Genomic DNA, 26,165 nt, shown 5'->3' with positions numbered 1-26,165 from the left:
CGAGGTTGATGACTGCTGTAGTTATTCCAGGTGCATTAATTTTTGGTATTTATCTTCAGGAGATCACTGAAGGCAATAATATCATGTTATCATGATATAATGTGGCATTAGGATCGTATTTGCTCTGTGCATTTACACTGTGGCCATATTCATCTTTGTAAACACACAAAAAACAACATTAACATTATACCAAACACTGTAAAAATGCTCACTCCCGATTACCAGATTTTTCTAACAGGGTATTCGAGTGTCAGATTTGAAAGTATGTTGTACGACTGCAATACAGTAGTTACTATTATGGATTATAGATAGCGATTATAGCCAAATTTAAGGGGTTTTATTTTAGTGTTTTCTTTTTGAAGCATGATGGTAAAACATGAAGGCAGTTATGAATATATTAAAACATGTGCTTGCTTGTTGTAAAAATTCTTAATAATGACAAAAAAATACTAATTTGTGCATCTCCTAATTTTCATGTGCAGCTATGCTGACGCTGTAGATGGTGTATTCTGGGAAATTTTCATACCCCTTGGTTTTGAGTGTGGTCCTGAAAAATCTCAATTTCAAGCCGTATCTAACTCTTCCGCTTAGGCCTACACCTTCAAGCTAAAAAGAATCAGGACATTTCTACCCCTTCATGTGAACACACAAAACAAGGGGTAGGGGGAAGAGAAAGGGCTAAGGCGTAGAATTGGGATTGGGCCTAAATTTTCCTAAAATTCTGTCCTCCAAAGCAGGGTAAAAATCTGCATTAGAAGTCCTTCATACACTGTAAAAATTTTTAAAAAGTTTGACTAAAAAAGTTGATTAAAATTGTAAGGCAACTTGCTGCAGTGCTTGATTGACTCAATCTAAATCCAGTCAAGTGCAGTACTTGGGTTAAAAGTCGGGTCAACTCAAAATAGCTGTGCAGCAAGTTGCATTACAATTTTAACTTGTTGACTATTTTTTTACAGTGTAATGGTGCTCATCTGTTTATTGCAAAGTGTTTAGTGTGAAATCTTTCAGTTGTTCTGCTTCAGCAGTCCTGAAGTGTCGTGTTACCAAATATCCCAGACTATGTGTTGCTTTGATATCAGTCATCATGTCACATCTACGACACGCATTCTGTCATCAACAAGAAGCTACATATACACTATAATGTAGTTGACCTTTCAAGGTCTAGCAGTTTCACCGTTTTTTTTTTCACTGCAATTTGACATGCTCATTTTTTTTACTTTTTTTTTTCTCACAGAGCATTGCGTTTTGCGCCGTGACTTAGAGCACCTATAATACAATCATAAACATTAAAATGGCGTCAGTGCAAAAACAATAAAATAAATAAAACATTGCGTCGATATGATATGAGATTTTCAACATTTGTAAATAAGCACTCTACAATCAGGATCTTATTATGTCTTTCTTTCATGTATTTGAGAGACTATTGTCATGGAAGGAAGATTTCTAATTGGGTTTTCCACCCATCAAATCTGAAAGAACTGTACCACCCTTGCCCTTATATGTGGCCTTACCACTGATGTATTTATATAGAAAAATGTGAACTGTAAATGCAAATGTGTCTTGCACAACTTAAACTGACTGCTTGCTTTAAAAGAATCAAATACTAAGAACAAACAAGAAACGTTTTCACCGTTTAATTCCTGAACAGGAGTATAAGACCAGGAATAAAAGAAAGTCAAATTATCTCTGAAACAAGAAGCAAATGGCCAATAAAGTCAAACGTTCTCTTGTTTCACTCTGTAAATCCCAGACAACAAATTTCATCCTTGAGACGACAAAGTAAACTGAAAAAGCGGGATGATAATTTCCCATAGCTGGGGATCATTTCACTGAAATCCAAATTTGTGATGATACCAGAAGAGAAGAAGAAAAAACATGCATTTGACTCTTTCTAATTCCAGTCCATATCAGCTGCTTTGCAATCCTTTTATATATAAAAAGGAAAAGATCTTTGTTTCTCCTCCCAATTGAACGCTGTGGACTGCATTTTAATCTAATCACGAAATCGAAATATCCACCAAGCGTAGACGCGATATCTCCCAGAAGCAGCCAGCCGTTCATTTTAGAATTTGTGTAATTTATTAGCACCGAAAAAAATAAAAAACATTTCCTTTGCGGGAGAAAGAGACGACCAAAATCAGTAAGAAGCACAGAGAATAATTTATCATGGGATGAGTGTCATTTGAACCTGCGATTCAATTAAACTGTATGTTTAATTTTGCCTCAAGATCAAGAGTTAAAAAGCCTATTAAAGTGGCTCTCTTGATGGCGAATCGCTCTGTTATCAGCATGTCGAGGAAATTCGAGAGGCTCTCTAGCGAGTGTCTCTATCTGTGACACACTGTCAGTATTGTTGAGAGGCTTGTGCCGTCGATGACATTATTCACTGCATCATTGGACAGGTTGGGATGAACAGGGAATATTATAACAATAATAACCACCCCTTTGATTCTAATAACAATAACAACAACAGTGATTTTTCTTTAAGGAAGCCGCGTGACTTTTTGTAAGCAGCATTATCACTGTTCTCTCCACACAAACACTCACCGCTGCTTAACATCCTTCACCTTTGGAGGAATTAAATTGTTCAAGGATGGTTTAATTATGACTCTGCCTTTTGTATTTTTGTAACACATTGTTTATATGGGATTTTATTTATTTGTTTTTCTTTATAATACAAAATGATATGAAGATGACTGCGTCAGATTAGTAAAATGGACATGTTAACATGAAAAGGGAATTAAGAGAAAATATGATGTCACATCCTGAGCATGATTCAATTAAAGAGACCATTTACCCCAAAAAAAAATTATTTACTCACTCCTCCCTTGTTCAAAACTTGACTTTCTTTCTTCTGTTGTACACAAAAGAAGATATTTTGAAAAATGTTGGTTGCTGGCACACATTGACTTCAATAGTCTTTTTTCATACTTTATATGTCTTTGTTTTTAACAAACTCATGAAGTGTTATGCGAGGATGCTTGACAATAAATTTGAGGATCCAAATGCAGTATTTATTTAATAGAGAATGGTTATTCTTAGAAGATCACTGAAGGCAATAATATCATGTTATCATGATATAATGTGGCATTAGGATTGTATTTGCACTGTGCATTTACACTGTGGCCATATTCATCTTTGTAAACACACAAAAAACAACATTAACGTTATACCAAACGCTGTAAAAAGCTCATTCTTGATCACCAGATTTTTCTAACAGTATTCGAGTGTCAGATTTGAAAAGGTCAAAGGTCAATCACAGGTGCAATCGGGTACATACAGGTAAAGCAAAAAGAGTAGTCGGGTCACAGGCAAAGAGATTGGTCCCGGCGACAAACTAAACAGAAAAGGCAAGGGTCTAATGCAGTTAGGCAAGGGAAGGAAGATGCATCGTAACATGACTAAAGCGATTCAAAGCATCGGTCATTTCAAAAACATTTCAAGATCTGCCAAATCTGCGTTTGACTGACAGGGTAAGAAAAAAATCTCTATCTATTATAGCCTAATGGACTGATTGAGTTCTGGTGACTGTGGAGGCAATTTAAGTACAGTGAACTCACTGTCATGTTTAAGAAACCAGTCTGAGATGATTCAGGCTGGAAGTAGCTATGGTCAGTAACAATACTCAAGTAGGGTGTGGCTTTGACACACTGCTCAATTGGTACTAATGAGCCCAAAGTGTGCCAAGAAAATATCCCCCACACCATTACACCACCACCACCAGCCTGAACCGTTGATACAAGGCTGGAGGGATCCATACCAAATTCTGACCCTACCATCCGAATGTTGCAGCAGAAATCGAGACTCATCAGATCAGACAACATTTTTCCAATCTTCTATTGTCCAATTTTGGTGAGTCTGTGCATATCGTAGCCTCAGTTACCTGTTCTTATCTTAGCTGACAGGAGTGACACCTGGTGAGATCTTCTGCTGCTGTAGCCCATCCGCCTCAAGGTTCGAGGTGTTGTACTTTCAGAGATTCGCTTCTGCATACCTTGGTTGTAACAAGTGGTTATTTGAGTTACTGTTGCCTTTCTATCAGCTCAAACCAGTCTGGCCATTCTCCTCTGACCTCTGGCATAAACAAGGCATTTACACCCACAGAACTGTCATTCACTGGATATTACTGTAAACCCTGGAGATAGTTGTGCATGAAAATCCCAGTAGATTAGCAGTTTCTAAAAGACTCAGACCAGCCCATCTGGCACTAACAATCATGCCACGTTCAAAGTCACTGTAATCACTTTTCTTTCCCATTCTGATGATCGGTTTGAACTGCAGCAGATCATCTTGACCATGTCTACATGCATAAATGCATTGAGTTGCTGCCATGTGATTGGCTGATTAAAATATTTGAGTGAACGAGCAGTTGGACAGGTGTACCTAATAAAGTGGCCGTTAAGTGTCTATCGCAAAAAAACAAAATATTGCAATTTAAAATTTTTCCAATACCCTGCCGCCATACTTTGTATGTATGATGGACTACTTTAGTTGTTACTGACATCTGGTAAAAATTCAAATTCAACTGCGCCTTTTATAAATATGTCTTTTGAGAGAAATGGTGATATTTTCAGCTCTTAAATTCACCTGCTTTGTATTTCATCCCATTGAATATACTAATGACCGCAATACTGGCTGCTTGTAATTGAAACACATTCTTGGCTTTTCCCAGCGTAACACCTGATCTGTGATCTGTCTTTGTCAGTGCTTCTGAACCCGAGTTGGACTGAATGTGGCGCTCTGATGGCAGCCTGATAACCAAAACGGATCAATACATGTGTTGTAAAGGTTAAATGACGCTCTGTAGTTTTCTGTCATGCTGCAGCACGAGTCAGGATGAATGATAAGAGCACCACCAAACTACAAGCCACTAACAGTGCCAGAGATTTGAGATTCACATGTTAAAATCTGTTTGTTGAAATGAGAAACGTGTTGAAATTTACACTGCATTCCCAGGCTGCGTGTTTGCTGACGGCTCTCCTGATGCCGCTGTGTTCGTCTCCAGGAAGATTAGACACTTCCTGAATTACGTAAGTGAGCTAATGAGCTACACACACACACATACGCTCATACACACAGCAGTTCCTATAGGGAGCTCAGACAGACCGTGTATCCTCTCTCCCTCGGGTCTCTCACTGCCTGCTAGATTCACCAGAGGAATAAATGAACTGTTTTGTGAATTCAAGGGCAAAGAGAAAGTGTTAGAATGATTGTGACTATCACTGTTAAATTATTCTGATTTGGAATGTTTACTACTATACTCTGCAGGATATAGTGCTTGTGGTTTATGTTTGCAGAAACATAGAAGTGGACGACACAATAATCTGACAATATTTGTCAGAAAGTTCAGCATGCAGATTTTTTTTTACATTTCTAGTGTTCCAATGAAAAAATGTTATTCTTATTGTTATTTTTAATATAATTAAAACAAGATATTTTCATATAATTTTCTGTCTTTATTCATAAAACCTTCAGTTAATTTGGGGTAAATGCCTATTACAAATAATAAAAAATTATATAATAAAATTATATATATATATATATATATATATATATATATATATATATATATATATATATATATATATATATATATATATATATTTATATATATTTATATATATATATATATATGTATATATATGTGTGTGTGTATATATATATATATATATATATATATACACACACACACACGTTTCTATATATTAAAACATATAAAACGCTTTTTTTGAGTTCAGAATGTAGTTAAGATTGCAACTATGCAGTTTATTTATAAGGATTGTGCCTATTTTAAATAATTAGATTTTCGGTGATTCAGCACATTGGCGGCCAGCCTGTTACATTGAGCAGAGCAAAGATGGTTGACGTTCTGCAACAAGATGACGACAGAGAACCGCATAATAAGTCCTTAGGGAAGTAAAACAGCATTTTTTTCTGGATAAATTTCAAACTACAGCTGATTAAAACATTATTAAACAGGCAAGGGACATTCTAAGTGGATCTCTCATTTGTATGTTGTAGTGCTGTATTTATATCAAAGTAATCTGGTAGCATTTGCTTTGCTTTGGCTTTTTCGGGGTTAATCATTGTGATCTCCCGATTGCAACAGAGAAATACTGGGAAGTCTGTGTACACTGGTGGCATTTCATGCTGTTCAGCCTTATAATTTAAAAATGTGAGCAAAATCATCTGTTTTGTCATCATTTTAGACATTACGCTTAAGAATCAAAAATACTAATCAAAACACTAGCTCAAAAGTGAAGTTTGTGAAGTAGTAACGGTTTCTGCTGTTCTGACATCAGCTGCAGATGTGGATGAATGGAAGAAGATAGTATTTCCTCGTACAAAAGCATTTTTGGGACTCTCCGTGTTTGATTTTCTTTTTTTTTTTAATATACACAATTGTGCTGTCGAACTGGTGTATAAAAGCAACATAACACACGTAGCAGTACGGTATGGCTGTATATCATCACTGGTGGGGAAACTATATATATATATATATATATATATATATATATATATATATATATATATATATATATATTTACACAGTTAGCTATTTGACCAAATTGTTTCCAATATGATAATAATATTTTATCTATGCTATGATTTTTTTCAAGATACTTCTATACAGCTTAAAGGGACATTTAAAGGGTTAACTAGGCAGGTTAGGGTAATTAGGCAATTTTTATGTGTAATGATGGTTTGTTCTGTAGACTATCGAGAAAAATACATAGCTTAAAGGTGCTAATAATATTGTCCTTAAAATGGTGTTTAAAAAATTAAAAACTGCCTTTATTCTAGCCGAAATAAAACAAATAAGACTCTCCAGAAGAAAAAATATTATCAGACATACTGTGAAAATTTCCTTACTGTTAAACATATTTTTGGGAAATATTTAAAAAAAGAAAAAAAATTCAAAGGGGGTTTAATAATACTGATTGCAACTGTACATTCATTTTTTTTGGCTTGTTTTATTAACAAACACCAAAATCTCCAACAACAGTATGGTGGTGTCGTTCACGTCTGCGCATCTTATAAATTCAATCACTGACACGACTTGAAGGCAGTAAAAGCGAGCACTGTGATTAATGCGGTGTCTCTTCTCAAGGTCAGCGCCGTTTCCTTACACTCGAATCATTTGATGTCATGCAAATATGCGTTGTAAATTAATTATCCGCCGCAAATTAATTTGTCTGATTCATTCCACAGATGTTGGAGGATTGTTCGCATCTGAGCGCTCTCATGTTCCTTAGACGGTGAGTGGTATTACCTTTATTCATGAAAACCAAACAAAAGGACAAATCAGTTGTCATTGAATCTGGCCCTCCATTTAAAAAAAATACACTATTGTTAGTGATTCAATTGCATGATGTATTGTTTTCATTGAAGCAATGGGCTTATTAATTGTAATGAGTGTGTATTAATTCCCCAGTGAACGTCAAATATTTAGATTTACCCCTTAATTAAAATGTGTACTTGAATGCTTATCTCCTCTGTTATATTACCTCTACTGTGAACAATTAGGATTTTTTTTTATTATTAAAAGACACTCGCTTCCATAAGCTAATTGTTTTCTCTTTTTATTTTTTTCCAGGCAGACTTTATCAGAACTGGCCACTAATTAACAGAAATCGCAGTAACTATTGCATAGGTAGCTTGTTAATTAATAGTCTAAGATGCAATTAAATTACAGATGCACATCCTAATTTACTAACCAACTTCACTTAATCCTGTGTAATTTCAGAGGGATCTTGTTAAATCGAAAAGCGGAGTGATCAGGGTGGCAAAGTGCTAATTAAGCTCCAAATGGGGGGGCTGCATCAACAGAGCACAGGGATGATCCTCCGCTGTCTGTTTACATCGCTGCAGTGCATTCTGGGAGGTCACCCCGCAACCTGGGGCAGGCATGCTGTTTCACTGGATAGAGGAGGAAAAAAAAGCATGTAAGACAGATAAAAACAGCACTTCTAAATCCCTTTGGCTCTGTGTTTACAGACACAGGCGGCTTTATCTGCTCTAATGTCATCAACATTTACAGCAGGAAACTTTATTTGTACGAACGGAAGCATTTGCACATGTTATGAGAGAGGTAGGTAATTTATCGCTACGCACAGTTTATCTATTAGTTAATTGTTAAAAAAAATATATCTATAAAGGGATTGTTCACCCTTAAATTCAAATTCTGTCATCATTTACTCTCCCTTGACTTGTTTCAAACCTTTATGTAATGTAATGAGTGTATTTATATAGCAGAGATGTGAGTAAGTCACACATGTGCAAGTCTCAAGTCATCATATCCTTCAAGTCTCAAGGAAGTCAAGTCAATTTTTGTCAGACTCAAGTCAAGTTACTGCTTATTTCAAGCCACGTCAAGTCATAGCTTGGTCTAGCAAGTCACTTTCAAGTCAGTCAAATTATATATAAATATATATATATATATATATATATATATATATATATATATATATATATATATATATATATATATATAATAATTTTTAAAAATGCTTTTATTCTAGCCGAAATAAGCATTATAATAATAATAGACTATAATATATAAAATAATAGACTTTCTTAAGAAGAAAAAATATTATCAGACATACTGTGAGATGCGATAATTCTGACTTCAACTCTATTTGTATTGACACTTTCAATCAGTTAGCTTAATGTAATGTGGGGGAATGTGTGTGCTTACTTCAAAGCCATTGCAATATCATACTATTAATTAAACAAAATCACAAAACCAATCTTATAGTGCACAGGTACATTTTTTGGGAAAAAAACTATTGATTCAAAATGACAATTTTTTTTCTTTTATTACAAAAAAACATTATTGTATTAAAAGTAAATATAATCTTCCTCAAAGACATTTGGTACATTTTAATAACTCCAAAAAAAAAAGAAAAAAAAAAAAGGTTTGATTAGTAATATGAATTGCTAAGAACTCTAAAGGCTTCTTTTTTTTTAATTTACTGGCGGAAAGAATGATGTATGTGAGAGAAAAAAAACCTGGAATATAGCATTAAACAAAATGTTTTAATGCAATCATATTTTATGATTACAGTTAACCCCTAACATGTCAAAAACTTAAATATTAAACATTTGCATATAAATACAATAATATCAGTGCTTCCCATAGATTTGATATACTTGTGCGGGTAGCCCAATTGAAACGCACCATTTACCCACATCCCATAAATAGTTAACTATACGCGACAAACAAAATATAATTTCCTTTTTAACAATAATTTCATTTTTCTGACAATGTTATACACTTTTTTTTCAATGGGTTAAAGTAAAAAAAAAAACTGTTAAAAAAGAAAAGACATCCAATTTCTCTTATCTTTATACTATTCAGGAGCCATGTGCATCAACTGACGGGTCAGATCTGCTTTTCTCTCTCTTTCAAGTTCAAAGCAAACTTGAATGCCAAAGCATTTTAGATATGTATATAAAATAGCCTGTGTATACACATCATCAAATTAATATAATATACAGCAAATAAAAAATAAATGACAGAAAAAGGAAACAAATCAGACAGTATCTCTAAAAATTACAATTATTACAAGATTAAAATGTGTAGATTATTTAAATAAAGCAAATGCTTTGATTAACCATTACTAATGATGTATGTTTATTTTGCAGCCAGTCGTGTATATATATATATATATATATATATATATATATATATATATATATATGTAATATAATTGACATATTTTTTTACAGCTACAGTTGTAAAAGCTAAATTTGTCAGTTAAAGTGTTATTAAATAATAATGACGCTGTTAAAATTTAAATTGAATGAGTAATGACCTTTTTAATAAGACATTTTAATGACGAATAGAGTTTGTTCTACTGAAAACGTGATCAGAAAAATATTCACACACAATTATGACAGCCTCACGACAATCATGTTTATGACAGATTTATGACAATTTATGCTGTGTTGGTAATGTCAAGTTGTCATAATGTCATCTTTGCACTTGAAATAACTGAGCAAATGACACTTAATAACAGTTGTCATCAGCCACAACCATGTCATATGGCCACAGCATTATCACCCTGCAGCCCAAGACCGGTTGCTTACTGAAGCTATGCAGGGCTGAGCCTGGTTGGTACAGTACCTGGAAGGGAGACCATATGGGAAAACTAAGTTGCTGTTGGAAGTGGTGTTAGTTAGGCCAGCAGGGGGCACTCAACCTGTTTCCTAATGCCCCAGTATAGTGAACGGGAAACCATTCTGTCAGTGAGCACCGTCTTTCGAATGAGACGTTAAACTGAGGTCCTGACTCTCTGTGGTCATTAAAAGTCCCATGGCACTTCTTGCAAAGAATAGGGATGTAATCCCGTTGTTCTGGCCAAATTCTCTCCATCTGCCCTTACCCATCATGGCCTCCCAATCCAACGAATTGTCTCTACCACTGTCTCTCCACTCCACCAATAGCTGGTGTGTGGTAAGCGCACTGGTGCTGTTGTCCTGTGGCTGCCATCGCATCATCCAAGTTGAACCTGCACACTGGTGGTAAAGAGACCTCCCTTGTGAAGCGCTTTGGATGTAAACCCATACACAATAAATGCGCTGCATAAATACTAGGGATGTAACGGTATCAGAATTTCACGGTACGGTAATACCTCGGTATGAATGTCACGGTACGGTATTTATTGAATCATTTACAGGAAAAAACAAAACTTATGAAAATACTCCAAAAAAGTGCCAAAAGTGTCAATGACATACAAATTAGCCATCTATCTGTAAGCTTTGAAACAGGAACTTCAATTTTAATAACAAAAAAATATTAAACCATGTAAAAAAAATAAAGTTTCAATTTAGTATTGTTGAAAACTCATCACATTCAACATTTAATCACTCACTCACTTAGATAGAGATGGGTTTAAAGGAAAATTATCATATAAATATAATCTGGTAAAAGCTGGTATCTCTGGGCATTTACAATGTCCCCTGCAACAGAAAAAAAACCTCTCATTTGGGACTGAGGTTTCTGGGACAAGAGAGATATGACTTGGCCCAGGTTGACAGCAGTGGGTAACGTTGTGCATTGTCTTTCCCCCACTTGAGAGGACAAACCATGAGTAAGATAGAGGTCTCATGTCTGCATCAATCTGAACAGTGTGCTGACAACACCGCTATTCAGTACGCGCGCGACAACACAGCTGATAAGAACTCGCGCGACAACACAGCTGATAAGAACTCGCGCGACAACACAGCTGATAAGAACTCGCGCGACAACACAGCTGATAAGAACTCGCGCGACAACACAGCTGATAAGAACTCGCGCGACAACACAGCTGATAAGAACTCGCGCGACAACACAGCTGATAAGAACTCGCGCGACAACACAGCTGATAAGAACTCGTGCGACAACACAGCTGATAAGAACTCGCTCGACAACACAGCTGATAAGAACTCGCGCGACAACACCGCTATTCAGTACGCGCGCGACAACACCGCTATTCAGTACGCGCGCGACAACACAGCTGATAAGAACTCGCGCGACAACACAGCTGATAAGAACTCGCGCGACAACACCACTATTCAGTACGCGCGCGGCGACAACACCAGCTTTAGAGTTTTCCAGCTCTTTTTCATCCCCGCTTCTAGCAGCACACTCCATTTCCGCATTACTGGATCTGTAGCGACAACAGACCGCAAGGGATGATGGTCAAGCATGGGCTGATGGGAATTGTAGTTTTCGCTACCTCCCGTTCGCTTCATTCGCCTGAGCAAATTTTCTCAGAAGACCTATAGTTTTACCGAGTCATGTGACTTCGCTAATATCGAAAAAAATTAATACTGCGGTATGACGGTATTTACAATACCGTTACATCCCTAATAAATACACATTACATTACATTTTTTACATTACATAAGCATTCAGAAAATCTCATTTACTTTCTCTGTCATGTAATGATTATAACAGTTTCATGACAATCTTATGAACAATCCTAAAGCATTACCAAATCATGTGAGAATAAGTTGATGCTTAAATGAAACATGATTGGTGGGAATGCATTAGCCAGAGTCACTCAAGACTTCAGATGTTTTGTACCACAGGGTATTTAGTGACAGTCCAAATCAAAACTGAAAAATGAGGTATTGCGCTAAAGCAACTTTGCAACTGCGAGTCAGACATTTAACATTTGTCTCATGCTTGTTGACCACAATTTCCCTCATTTTTAAGTGTCTCTTGTGAGGAGAACGTGGCCCCCGTCATATATGGTTAAGATGCCTTCCTCTGGGCTTTAGGGAATCAGACAGACAACATGGCTGCCTCTGATTAAGAGTGTAAGAAATCCTGTTACACACTTGCAGCTGAACGCCTGAGAATATCACCACTCTCATTATTGGGCTGGGATTTGGAGAAGGGCTCGTAGCGTTCCTCGTTGGGAAAATGTCTACAAACATCTTTTCATCCTTTTTATTTTCTCTACATTTTACTCCCTCAGTCCATTTAGTTTCATCAGTCTTGTAAAACAATGAGTAGTCATGTTCTCTTTATGCATGCAGTCGTATGGTCAAGGTGACTCTTTGCTAATGCGTGTAATAAAAGAATTGCGTAGCGGGGAAACGCTTACAGCTGTCAGCAGTTGTTCTGCTTTCACAACAAGATTTTTTTTTAGCTTTTCTACATGTTGCATCATTAAGAGCAGACAAAAGGAAAGTTGCACGGTCAGTAAAACATTATACAGTACATATGAATCCTCCATCTTATACTATAAAAGTTAGTTTTTATGTTTGTTTTGCAGCCTGAGAGATGAGAGCTGATTGTGAAAGCAACTCAATGGAACAAAGAAAAGCGTATGAAAGACTAATTACCTTTCATTCAGTCGTGCAGTTTCCGGTTTCCAAATTCATTCAATGGAATTTGATACTTAATAGTTTCTTTTTTTTTTTTCATCTGTGTGATTTAATATCACTCACTTCAATAGCTAAACTAGAGATTAATGCTAGTGTTGTGTTCTTTAACATTCTCATTAGGAACCATCTTCCAGACTGGATTGAGTCACTGACTACGTTTACATGGACATCAATAATTAGATTTTAATGCCATTAAGACAATACTCTGATTAAGAGTCCACCATGTAAACAGCGATTTTTGATTAATTTAATCAGATTAAGGTCATAATCGAACTAAAGAGAAATCTAATTAAGACTTGTGGAGTATGCCGATTTTAGTCGCATTATTGAAGTGCATTACAGACATGTAAACACCTTAATTGAACTATTACCGTCATGTAAGGCTTTTCACCACATTTTGCGACAGGATATTCCACACACACACACACCCACATGGCTGTTTGACACTCTTTGCACCTACCTAGTCCTACCACAGACACCTGCATCGTGAAATGTTCTTCCATTCAGCATTGGGTATGAACTTCTAAAACAAGTCTTCCAAGAGTTTAGTTGCATCCACTATCTAGTTTGTCACGGGGGGCATGCCCGAATGAAAGTGAAAGTGACAAACTGCAGTTAAAGTCAACAAATTAATAATAAAACACCCAAAATTACATGAAACTACGGAGGTAATACGGATAGCGCAATGACGTTAATCTAAGTCTGCTATAACATGTAAACAGGATCATGAAAGAAACATTCAAAAAGCAACTCATGTAAACGCCTTAATCTTATTGTTGTCTTAATTAGATTAAGGCAAATAATTTGATTACTGATGTCCATGTAAACGTAGTCACTGACTACGTTAACATGGGCATCAGTAATCTAATTATTTGCCTTAGTCTAAATAAGACAATTATATGTTCAAGGTGTTACATGAGTTCCTTTTTGAATGTTCCTTTCTTTTTCCCGTTTATTTGTTATAGCACATACTTAGATTAATGTCATTGCGCTATCTGTATTACCTCCGTAGTTTCATGTAATTTTGAGTGTTTATTATTCATTTGTATTAATTTTAACATCCATGTTGATTCTTGAACAACAGTCCAATCAGTCAATCATAATTATGGGATACGTTTACAGTTTATGTTAAAGGGCCATGAAACCCCCTCGTTTCAGCAGGGTGTTTTCACACCTCTACTTTGGAAAAAGTCAGAAAAGTGGGGGTGTCCAGCTCTGTTTAGGGGGGAGTGTCGGAGGAACTAAAGTGGGAGGGTGTGGGAGTGTCTATTTGGGCACGCGCGAGTTTCAGTCAAAATACACAGGAGAAAAGGATGGTGTTTAACCTACATGGACATCTGTAGTCGAATTATTTGCCAAATTATTAAATGGTGGACTTTAACTGCAGTTTGGCTCTTTCATTCAGGGAATTCATTCATGCCCCTCGCGACAAACGAGATATTTGATTCGAGGATCTGCTCTAAGCGTGTATTTTTCATGCAATGTTTGATACCGCACGGCGAATGACAGAAAAAAAAAACTCCGCATTTCCCGGAAACTTAGATGCACAAGGCAGGTAGCGTCCGAAAGCCGCGTGTGTTATTCCGGTCACAAAATGCGGTGCTAACATGTTTGCACTCAATGCAATAGTTAACTTAATTCGATACGAACAAACTGAATATACAAAGAGCACTGGTCGCTCACTTACCAAATCTGTAGAGACAGGACAATCACCAGCAACTAGAGCCGCGTCTTTATGAAGAGAAGACTACATCCGGAATCCGGATTTCAGCGTTTGCAGATGAGAACAGCTCTCAGGTAAACAATAATCCCCCTTAGACGCGTAAATTATTGTTGTCGAGCGTCGCGTACACTGTCACACGTGATCCAGATGAGCTCTCACAGAGAGAAAATGAAAACGAAACTTAATGGCAGCAAACTGTAAAAGCAACACTTCACGCTTGTTTTGCCAACACAACATGGCGTCTCTGTGGTGTAAAGACGGTGACACTAATGAATATTAATGAAGTTGCACAATAGAGCGCACTGATTGGTTTGAACCAAGCTTTACTCATGCATTAATGCATCACACTGTAAGACGTAATAAGACTCACTCTGGCACAGACGTCCAGTCTGCACGCTGGAATACAGGCTATTATGTCAGGACTGTGACGCAGCTTCAAAAATTCGTTTCAAACAGGAAGTACGAATTTGCTTGAAATAACGCAAAAACAACCAATTTACACTTTTTAGTGAAATATAGGTGTCCTAATAGTGTTTTTAGCAGTGTGGGACACATATACGACTGTCAACAGCTCAAAAAATGTGTTTTGGTGTTTCGTGACCCTTTAAGTTTAGACTTACGGTTAGGTTTATGCACTTCTTCATGATTGTTATCCAACGATTATTCCCCTCTGATTTTGGGAATAATTTACAGTTATAGTTGGGTTTAGGGCTGGAAGGGCATCCGCTGTGTAAAAACTTGCTGGATAAGTTGGCGATTCATTCCGCTGTGGCGACCCTGGATTAATTAAGGGACTAAGTCGACAAGTAAATGAATGAATGAATGAGTTGGATTTAGGGGTAGGGATTACATTTTCAAACAAAAAAATATATATATGTTCCAGGATCAACATAGATGTTAATACAGGATTGCATCTTACTTGGCAAACTCATGATGTGTGTTTACATCTCGCTACTGCACTTCTATATTGGGATTTGGAATGCAATTTTTGTTTATTTGACTTTGATCATGACTTTAGCCGGATTAAGGTCATCAAAAATCACTGTTTACATGGTAAACTCTAAATCATATTGTTTTAATCGTATTAAAATCAAAGAATTGGTGTCCATGTAAGCATACTCACTGCTGAATCAGTGGGAGTAAGACTGGATAAGTTTAAGTGCATGTGATGGAGACCAGCAAGTAGGAGCTGTGGTGGACTTCATTTTCTTGAGCTTAAGATGTGCACTAATACTAGATGCTGCCTTTAGTTAAGCCCAAAATTTAATTTCTGTTTTTAATTACTCACCCTGTTGCTCTAGTAAGACGTTCTTTCATTGTTGGAACACAAATTAAGGACTCTTCATTCCCCATCCATTCATATTCCTATTAGACTCAGCAGAGCAACAGGCAAGCATCCTATTTCCTGTAGTAAGCATGCACATAGACAACGCAGGCTCATTGTGGATACATACCTAGGTCTAGATTTCTGGGAATCTCGAAATATGTACCCAGGGCTATGTATGCTTGCAGTTTATTTATTTATTTTTTTGCAAATCTACCAGAGGCCTCTGTTTACATTTTTGATGATCACAAATTTCTCTCATATGTGAATCCTCTTCTCGTGTAAATTCTACAGAGGCCGCAGTTTACATTTCAGCCATTCAGCTTGCTGTTGACTGACTAAGTGTCACCGGTAGTGTTTTTAAATGCAATCTAAAAACGAAAAGCCGTCGCAACCGTGTGACTTTACCATGTTTTCAGGCTGTTATTTATTTATTTCTTGCTTTTGTTTTACCATGGTTTCTTGAACTGTTTTCCGTTCTTCGCCAGAATCGAACTCTGTTTTGGTCCACTCTGCTTTGCGTCCCAAGTCCATCGGCCTACGTGGCGAGCTACTGGCCAAACTGGTACTAACTGAAGCCGTCTTTAAAGAGTAACGGTTACTGTGAGTTACGCGGTAAGCGCAAAAAGGAACAGAAGTTGTTGTGGCATCATTCTATCCCTTGTCATTTGTTTTACACACAAAATGCAGCCAGACGTAGCCCCAGGTACATTTTTGTGGTTTCCCAGAAATGTAAACCTGAGTACATATCCACAATGAGCCCGAATTGGATATAGATGAGCAAAGTAATTTTTGCATTATTTTGTGGTGCACAAAAGTGTTCTTGGAGCTTCTTATGATTACAATTGATCCACTGAAGACACATCGACTGTTTTGACAATGTCTTTAGATCCTTTTCTAGATTTTTTCTGACAATTCTAGGCATCAAGACCGTCTATGAAGGATGAGAGAGCTATTGGATTTTATCTTAAACATCTTGACTTGTGTTCTGAATGTGCCTCATGTAAACAACTCCTTTTTGATGCAACCCTTTTACATCTAAGGGTGTAAGGGAATGAATGTAACTCTGTAAAGCTAGTAGAAGCTATGAGTATACATTATCTCCCTGGTCACAAGAGATGCATTAATGACTGTTTCCTTTAGTGTCCTTATTAGTGCATCCACCTCTCTTGTCAGAAACACTGGTTCATGGAGGCCAGTACACAAAGAGGCTGTGGTCATTGGCATACTTGTTAGTGCACCCACTTCCCATGCAAGAAATAGACCACCTACTAGGACACACTAAGGTTACAGTCTCCAGTGTCCATGTTAGCTTGACTGACATACATCAATTGTCACTTAAAAAATAGATAAATTGGCGCCGTGACCTGGTATTGTGCATTCCTACAATTATAGTTTGAATACCATTTGAAGCAGGCTGAGTAGAATGCAGAAAGGATTGCATGTGCAGAAAAATACAAATACCTGTTTAACAGTAAAGATTGAGTGATGCTGCCGACAGTGTTCTGGAAAGAATATAAGGTACGCAAGCGGTCACTGAGGTGGGAAATATCTTTTCAAAAGTAACACATTTGTATTTAAAGGGTTCATATTTTTACCTCAAAGGTAAATATTAATACCTAAAAATATTAAGAGGAACACTTTTGTACTTTTTAGGTGCTTATATGTACCCTTGAGGTATTAATATGGACCTTTTAGGTACAAATTTTTGAAGAGGTACCACCCCAGTGACAGCTTGCATACCTTTATTTCTGAGAGTGTAAAGCAGGTCGCACACCAGAAGCGCCGCTCGGCGACACGCAATGCCATGCAGCGCCATGCACTTTAGAATTCTAAACATAGGTTTCTATCAGGGTAAACACACCGGCGCTGCAAGTCTGCGGCTGTCGGCGGTGCCCAGCCATGACTCAGTACGCAGTTCATATTTCAGCCGCGCCACAGAGCGCCATCTGATTAGTTTCATGTTAAATATCATGTGAATGTGCGTGCCTGGTGTGTGATACTTTAAACTGTCATGTGCGCGCCATCTCGCAGTGCCGAGCGGCACTTCTGGTGTGCGACCTGCTTAAGGTACACGTCCCAAATTGCATACTTATGCACTATTCTACACCATTTTGTACCTGGATGATGCACTTTTTTAACAGATTTAACACTTCATGCACTCAGTGCTCAAAGTTTTAGCAGAAGAGGAGGAGCTATAAGGTGCTAAGGCTGGATTACATTTTTTATTTTGGATTGTTCTAGCAAAATTATGCTGTGTAAGGGATGAAGCAGTTGTTTTTATGAAAGGTACTTTTCCTAGTTTTGGTCATTTATTTCACAAATTTGGCATGTCAATTGGGAAATGGTCTGTTTCGTTAAAACAAAAACAACAACAACTAAAAACATTAGTGCTCAATTTATTATGACTGTAAACATACACAACACAATGTGAAAGTTCATATTGTCTAGTGTCATTTGTACGGTGGCCGAGAGTGCCTAGCGCTCTGCAATTTAAAGGTGCAGTAGGTGATCTGACAAAATGCTAATCGGATAACATATTAGCTTTGGACGGCAAGGAGGGGACTGTGTTTCAACGCCACACCATAATTGATGATTAACTGAAACATTGCGTTATTAAAGGTGTTTGCGTTCTGACCAAATGCAGCGCATTTCTTCAGTTGTTGGTGTTGTGACAAAATGCAGCTTGTTTTTTTATTTGCTTGTGTTGTGACAAAATGCTGCGAGTTTCTTCAGTTATTTGGGGCGCAACTATGCAGTTTATATATGTGAAACACCAGGCAAATTATTTTGATCTACATTTCAAAAAATATCTGTTAATTAACAGTTTGCGTATTTTAGGATTCACAAGTGTTTGTTTATGTCATCATTTAATGTTCAAAATTCAACTGTACAGCTTAACAAAGTGACATTTATTGACATTTTAGGAGTTTGAAATAATATAAGAAAAAAAAATTTAATATAAAACATAAAAAAAGAAATATAAAATTTTTAAAGGGGATAAAATATAAAAATATATAAAGGGTAAGTATAAATATAAAAATGTACCAGCAGTTTATCACAAGTTTTTTGTATCGTAATATTTAAAACCAACCCAGATAATATATATCTTTAAACTAATAAAAATTTTAATAAGTCACTTTTTTGAACTTTTCAAGGTTAAAGGTTGTTGGAAAAAAAGATTAAGGCCAGTAATGCAATTCAAAATTATGAATAAAAAAGAAAAAATAAAATACATCAATCACAGAATACAGAAAACTGCTCATTTACGCATCTTTTTTTACAGTGTGGTTTTAATTTTGAATAAGAATGTCTCCTCAGTTTTGTTGTGCATGTGAAACTCCAGCTTGTGTGAGTTTAAACTCACAATTTTCGACCGCTCATTCATGAAATGCTTTTTAAAGGATTAAAGTCTACCGAGTTTGAGAGAACGCGTCCGCAACACAAAGTCTTTGCTCCGTAATTACAGTCGTGCCTGCACCACCAATTGGTTCCTCGACACAAAGCATAAAAGTACAGTACACACACATATCAACTTTTGGAGACCATTTTGATCCCGCTAGACTTCCTATCAATAACACGTCCCCCCCGATCAGCCGGCGAACTGCAAAACACAGCCGAGGCGGCAATTAGCGCAAATTAACAGACATTTTCAAAACCGTCTTTGCTCAGAAAATGGCCGCTTTGTAGTTCAAAAAACATCCCACTCCGGCCCTCATGTGGGAGTTCTTCCAGCAATTGCTTAAATCCTAAAATAAGTACTGCAATCTCCAGGCACAGACACACTGTAATGCTTTAAAAACAATTTAGAAACTGTCATCGTTGTAATTACAGTAACTAATTACCGTCCTCGGCAAACAAATAGCTTAACATAATACGGCGGCCCAATCAATTTTGAAGAAATGCAAATTCAGAGCGCGAAAAACGGGGAGGGAAAGAGGGGGGGCATTTTGGCAAACCTGAAAAGGAATTGCGGAAATAATGCACTTTGTTTTATCCTCGCATAATTCCCAGGGAATATCATATCATAAATATTTGCATTCAGTTCTTATCAGGACATTTGCATTTGCCTCTTATCAGCCGGCAAACCAGGCACCGGCAGATAGCGCGAGCAGCTTCCACGCCATACACACATTTCTAATGAGACACGTCCCAGGCTGATATCATATTTTGGCTAGAACTTTATCACCAAAACGAGGAGGTCATTTTCTCCTAGAGTTGGCTCATCTTGGAGCTGTCTTTGAGTTGTTGCTTTTTTCTCTCATTTGATGCGATTCAACTCAGATTCATTTTTTTTAAAAGCCTGCAACAAAAAAAAGGGGGATTATTCCCTTTCTTCTCCGAACCGCAACTGCCTGCTATCAGTGGCACGTATGCTAGCAGTGATTATCACCATGTCACAAAAATATTTCAGTTTTATCAGTGTATTATTTTATTTGCCACTGCATCATCCCTTGAAAGAGCGAGAGAGCGAGGGGAAAAAAAGAGAGACGGTGAAGCTCATCTGCATGAAGCGTCGTCCTCGCAGCACAAACAGACAGCCATGCCCATCTTCTTCAATTACTACACGTATGCAACAGTTAGCGGGGAGAAAAAAAATTAAAATAATTGTTTGATAACGTTTTTCAAAAAGGCATTCCACAATAACAATTTCATGGCGCATTGCGGAGTGTAATTATAAATCAGGCGTTTTTCTCGGACGCCAGAAAAACACTGGAGGTCAAGTGAAGTGTCCTAGTCAAATGCTGGTCTCATTAGCACAATCTGCTATTATCTGCTAATTATTTCTGTGTTGCTCCAAACCGCTGTGCCGGGCGCTGGGCATCCGTCTACCCACGCGCCTCTCAAATCAGTCACCTCTCCAGAGCGGGTGCTTGTGCAAATGTATTCCTTTGCATAAATTACACAAAAAAAAACACGATTCAACCCAAATGTTGAGTTTTCTTTTGATGTAACCATAATCAGGTGAAGAAAACACAAATATATGTTGACTCGCTGTTTTGCTATTTATTTACTGTTGTTAGGGGTGTTGGTTTGTCCTTATCGCTTTTCTACAATTAAAAGGATTTGCTATGCTAAAATTAAATAAATAAACAAGAAATGCTGAATTATGAAATCCATATGCACTCTGAACACGCACTTATCTTGAAGCACACTATTGTTTAGAAGTTTTGGGTTCAAGTATTTTTTATTTATTTAAATGCAATAAGAACATGTTTTGATCCAAAGTAACTGTTAAGCCTTTGACTGCCCATTCTACCAAATAGTTGACCATGTTTTTACTGTTTTAAATAATGACTGTTAAAGTAATTTAAAGTATGACTGTTTTAAATAATGGTTTACACACACCATTGTTGGTTTACAAAAAAAACTTCAAACAAACATAATCCTGTCGCACTACTACACTTGATTTTGGTTTAACAATAAAAGATGTTAAATTGGAATCTGAAATATTTTAGGACATACTTCAAAAAATATGATTTCGTATTCAGAAAAATAAATTGGTCTTACACTTCATATTTTCAGATAAACCAACATACAGTGCATCCAGAAAGTATTCACATTCATTTTTTATGTTACAGCCTTATTCCAAAGTAGACTAAATTCATTTATTTTCTCAAAATTCTACACACAATAGCCCATAATGTCAATGTGAAAAAAAAGATTTTTTGAAATTGTTGAAAATTTATTAAAAACAAAAAAACCTGAAAAATCACATGTATATCAGTATTCACAGCCTTTGCTCAATACTTTGTTGATGCACACTTGGCAGCAATTACACCCTCAAGTCTTTTTAAATATGATGCCACAAGCTTGGCACACCTGTCTTTTTTGTCCATTCCTCTTTGCAGTCCCTCTCAATCTCTGTCAGTTTGGATGGGAAGCAACGGTGTACAGCCATTTTCAGATCTCTCCAGAGAGATTCAATAGGGTTTAGGTCTGGCCTCTGGCTAGGTCCTTCAAGGACTTTTATTTCTTATGGTCTGAGAGTCCTTCAGATGTCTTTTGGCAAATTCCAGGTGGGGAGTGGCTTCCGTCTGGCCACTCTACTATACAGGGCTGATTGGTGGATTGCTGCACAGATGGTTTTCCTTCTGTAAGGTTCTCCTCTCTCCACAGAAGAACGCTGGAGCTCAGACATAGTGACCATCATGTTATTGAACACCTCCCTGACTAAGGGTCTTCTCCCCTGATCACTCAGCTTAGATGGCTGGCCAGCTCTAGGAAGAGTCCTGGTGGTTCCAAACATCTTTCACTTACGGATGATGGAGGCCACTGTGCTTACTGGAAATTTCAGAGCAGCAGAAAATGTTCTGTAACTTTCCCCAGACTTGTGCCTCGAGACAATACTTTCTTGAAGGTCTACAGACAATTCCTTTGTCTTCATGTTTGGTTTGTGCTTTGACATGCACTCTTAACCCTGGAACCTTATATAGACAGGTGTATGCCTTTTCAAATCATGTCAAATCAACTGAATTGACCACAGGTGAACTCCAATTAAGCTGCTGAAACATCTCAAGAATGATCAGTGGAAACAAAATGTTCCTGAGCTCAATTTAGTGCTTCACAGCAAAGGCTGTGAATACTGATGAAGTCATTTTTCAGGTTTTTTATTTATTTTTTTTAATAAATTTGCAACAATTAAAAAAAAATCTTTTCACATTGTCATTATGGGGTATTGTGTGTAGAATGTTGAGGAAATAAATTAATTTAATCCATTTTGGAATAAGGCTGTAACATTAAAAAATGTGGATATAGCTCTATGAATACTTTCTGGACGCACTGTATAAACACAAAACAAGAACACATATCTACAAAATGAGAGGGAAAACCCAGTGAATCACATTTATTTGTCTTACCTTATTATTGACAGATTTGGCATTTTTCTTGTTTAGGCAAAAACTCATAAACGGTAGTTTTGATCAGTTTAACTAAGATGTGAGAGCCCAATTTAACATGACACACATCAGCTGAAGATCTCTGGGAATGTGTAATGTGCTGAAGCAAACATTCGGGTCACTGCTACCACATCAATGCTAACGCAATCTCTGTTTACTGTTATCTCGGCTCTGAAAGAACACAGATACAGACGAATGAACTGATACGTGCATCTCTTCAGTTTTGGAGCATATTAAATGTCTGTCTTTTAGTTCTAGTTGTGACTAAGTTATCGCACCTCTGTTATTGTCTTGAAATCTTATCATCATCTTTGTTTAAAGAGAAAGGCCAGAACATTCCTGCTCTGTTTCTGCCTTTTTCCACTCACCCAGAGCTTTTTTTAAATGTTGCGTTTCACCTCATTAGCCTACATTTGGACAACAGAGAGGAATGAACGATGTAATGAAATAACAAGTGGAAAAAATATATACAGTTGAAGTCAAAATGATTAGCCCTCCGAACATAGCAAGGAATTTTTCACAGAATTTCCTATTTTTTTTTTTCTGGAGAAAGTCTTATTTGTTTTATTTCAGCTAGAATAAAAGCAGTTTTTATTTTTTTAAACCCTCTCAGTATCACAATAGATTAATTTCAGATCATTGGCACTAAATTTAAAACCAAAGTTGGAAAAAGAAATGTACAATTGGAAATTCGATAATTTTTGGATACATTTCTATCTAAAAATGACAATGGCAGCATGAATGAATCTGTATTATGGGATTCGATGAAAGCTGTTTTTAGAGGAGAAATAATCTCCTTTCAAAGTAGAAAGAAGAAAAAAGAGAGATTAAATGAAATAAAGTTGAAGTCAGATTTATTAACCCCCTTTGAATTTTTTCTTTTTTCTTTTCTTTTCTTTCTTTTTTTTAATATTTACCAAATGATGTCTAAAAGAGCAAAAAAAATAATAATAATAAAATAATGCACAGTATGGCTGATAATATTTTTTCTATTCAGTCATATATTAAGTACTGTCCTCAGGGCAAGGAAAAAATAAATCAGTTATATGAAAATGAGTTGTTAAAACTATTATGTTTAGAAAAATCTTCTCTCCTTTAAACAGAAATTGGGAAAACTAATAATTCTGACTTCAACTGTAGATGATCAAATGACTAAATTAGAAGAAAACTATAAACCAACTTATGTTCAGTGAAAAAAAATAGTAGCATTGAGAAGTGAACATAATCACTTCTCTTTCCAAAAATGTATCAAATAAAACTGTCATTTTGAACTAAGTGAGAAGCCTCAAAAACGTTTAGCTCGTCAACTCAAGCAATCTCAAAGAAACAGAGCCATCTATAGTATTCAAACTGAAAGTGGGGAAACGAAAACCAACCCTAAAGAAAGTAATGAATTATTTGCAGATCTTTATAAAGAGGTTTATACATATAATGCAAATATAGATATAAGTGAAATAAATAGGTTTTTATGTAATAATAATCTTCCACAAATAAGTAAAGAAGCAGCTGGAACATTAGAGAAGGATATCACCCTTAATTAGATAAATGAAGTAGTCAAAAATCTCCCGGTCAGTAAGTGCTCTGGCCCTAATGAACTAGTGCAGCGTACTAAAAAAAAAAATTGGGGAATCTAGGTCCAATTTTTCCTCATATAATTCGCATGACTCATTCTCTCAATCAATACTCCCCCTAACGCTTTACAATGCTATAGCACTACTACAAAAACCCGGATGAGACCAGATGAACGTGACATCATATCGCTCAATCTCAATTATCCCAAAGGGGACAAAAATCTTTAGTAAAGTCTTAGCCAATAGATTCACAGCAAAATCCTCTGAGTAATATTTACTCAGTTCAGAGGGTATTTAGTCCTTCTCTAAATTGAGTTAAAGTTACTCAAGTTAATGAGACAATAAAATGATTAATAAGGTGATAATTGAGCACTGATTATGAACACCTGCTGTTAATAAACAGAAACACAGAACAGAAACACAAAACTAGAACTGACTTCAGTCACAGCCTTAGATGAAATCAGCTGTGAACATCCAATATCTTAAAATCTCAGCAGTGGATCATTAAGCAACTCTACAAACAGCGACGTTACTTATTACCAACCTGTTTGCCCTGAGCATCCAAATTTGACCAAACTGGATTTATGCGAAAAAGGCACATACATTCAAATTTAAGGTATCTTTTTAATATAATATATACAAAGCATGCAACAAAAACGTGTAATAAAAAAACAACAACAATATGATTAGCCCCATGAGCAATATTTTTTACAATTGTCAACAGAACAAACCCTCATTATACAAAGACTTGCCTAATTTATAGTTTAGTTTATTTCAAATTTGACAGGACAGGGTCTTGCTACACAGTTTCCTAAAAAGCATCAACCACACACTCGAAACAATATTTGACTAATAAAAATACTAATACATAACACGATAAACAACAAGGTAAAAACAATAATTAAAAGACACTATTAATTATAAGTTATCTATACAACAATTTTAGAGCATGAGAAATAAAATAGAGTTCATAATGTTTAGTTTTACTCCTGAGTGTAGCAAATGTTGCCAAAAAGGTAGGATGACACTGGAGCCTTAGGCAGGAAACAATGCAGTGGTGATAAACCGTCATCGAGTATTTTAGGGAGAGTACATATGGTGGTTTCTTCACTCCTTTCACTCAGTGTTGGAAAAGTTGAAGATGGAATACCTATTATCTGACAGCATCACTTTTGGCTACTCTCTAACTCCTCAGAGAGAGCTTTAGGTAGTTCGCCCAGGACTGGGCTAACATACTCAAAAACTGGCCGTATAAAAGTCCAGTACACTTTCATTAGAGCATCACAATCCACAAGTACACTTTCATTAGCTTTTTTTGTAGTTAAGCCTTTAAATGCCACTTTAAGCTGAATACTAGTATCCTGAAAAAAATATTTAGTAACATATTATGTACTGTCATCATGACAAAGATAAACAAATCAGTTATTGGAAGTGAGTTATTAAAACTATTATGTTTAGAAATGTGTTGAACAAATCTTCTGTCCGTTAAACAGAAATTGGAAATAAAAAAAATATACAGGGGCGCTAATAATTCAGGAGGGCTAATAATTTTGACTTCAAATATATTGTTAATATATATACTGTACACTAAAACACGCTGTGAAGTGTTTTATCAATCATAATGAGTCATGATTCACTGCTAATGTACTTAATTCATTAGACATATTTTTTATGAATAAATGAAAAGGAAAAGCTTTTAGGTCAATATGAGAGTGATTTAATAGGAGGAGGAGTAGTTATGCAGTTATTATTATGACAATTAATAC

General features: G+C 36.3%; 1 protein-coding gene across 6 annotated transcripts in view; it reads left to right on the top strand.

The window, feature by feature from the left end:
* Positions 1-26,165, top strand: part of LOC147833480 (uncharacterized) — a 138,363-nt gene that overhangs the window by 50,221 nt on the left and 61,977 nt on the right. For 2 of the 6 annotated variants that reach the window (XM_087288277.1, XM_087288276.1), the window contains exons 5-8: positions 4,957-5,030; positions 7,213-7,259; positions 7,598-7,654; positions 7,748-7,946. In XM_087288277.1, the coding sequence (XP_087144403.1) occupies positions 4,957-5,030; positions 7,213-7,259; positions 7,598-7,628 (152 nt within the window). In that variant the 3' untranslated portion in view covers positions 7,629-7,654; positions 7,748-7,946. Of the gene's footprint in view, positions 1-4,956; positions 5,031-7,006; positions 7,112-7,212; positions 7,260-7,597; positions 7,655-7,747; positions 8,093-26,165 lie in introns of those variants that run through there. The other 4 variants (XM_087288278.1, XM_087288272.1, XM_087288274.1 and 1 more) reach the window with 4 other exon arrangements.

This window comes from Danio rerio, chromosome 16 (genome assembly GCF_052040795.2).
Source record: "Danio rerio strain M-AB ecotype USA chromosome 16, GRCz13ab, whole genome shotgun sequence".
Classification (NCBI taxonomy): domain Eukaryota; kingdom Metazoa; phylum Chordata; class Actinopteri; order Cypriniformes; family Danionidae; genus Danio; species Danio rerio.
Note: the sequence above shows the minus strand (reverse complement) of the source record. Positions and strands in the feature narration are given on the sequence as shown.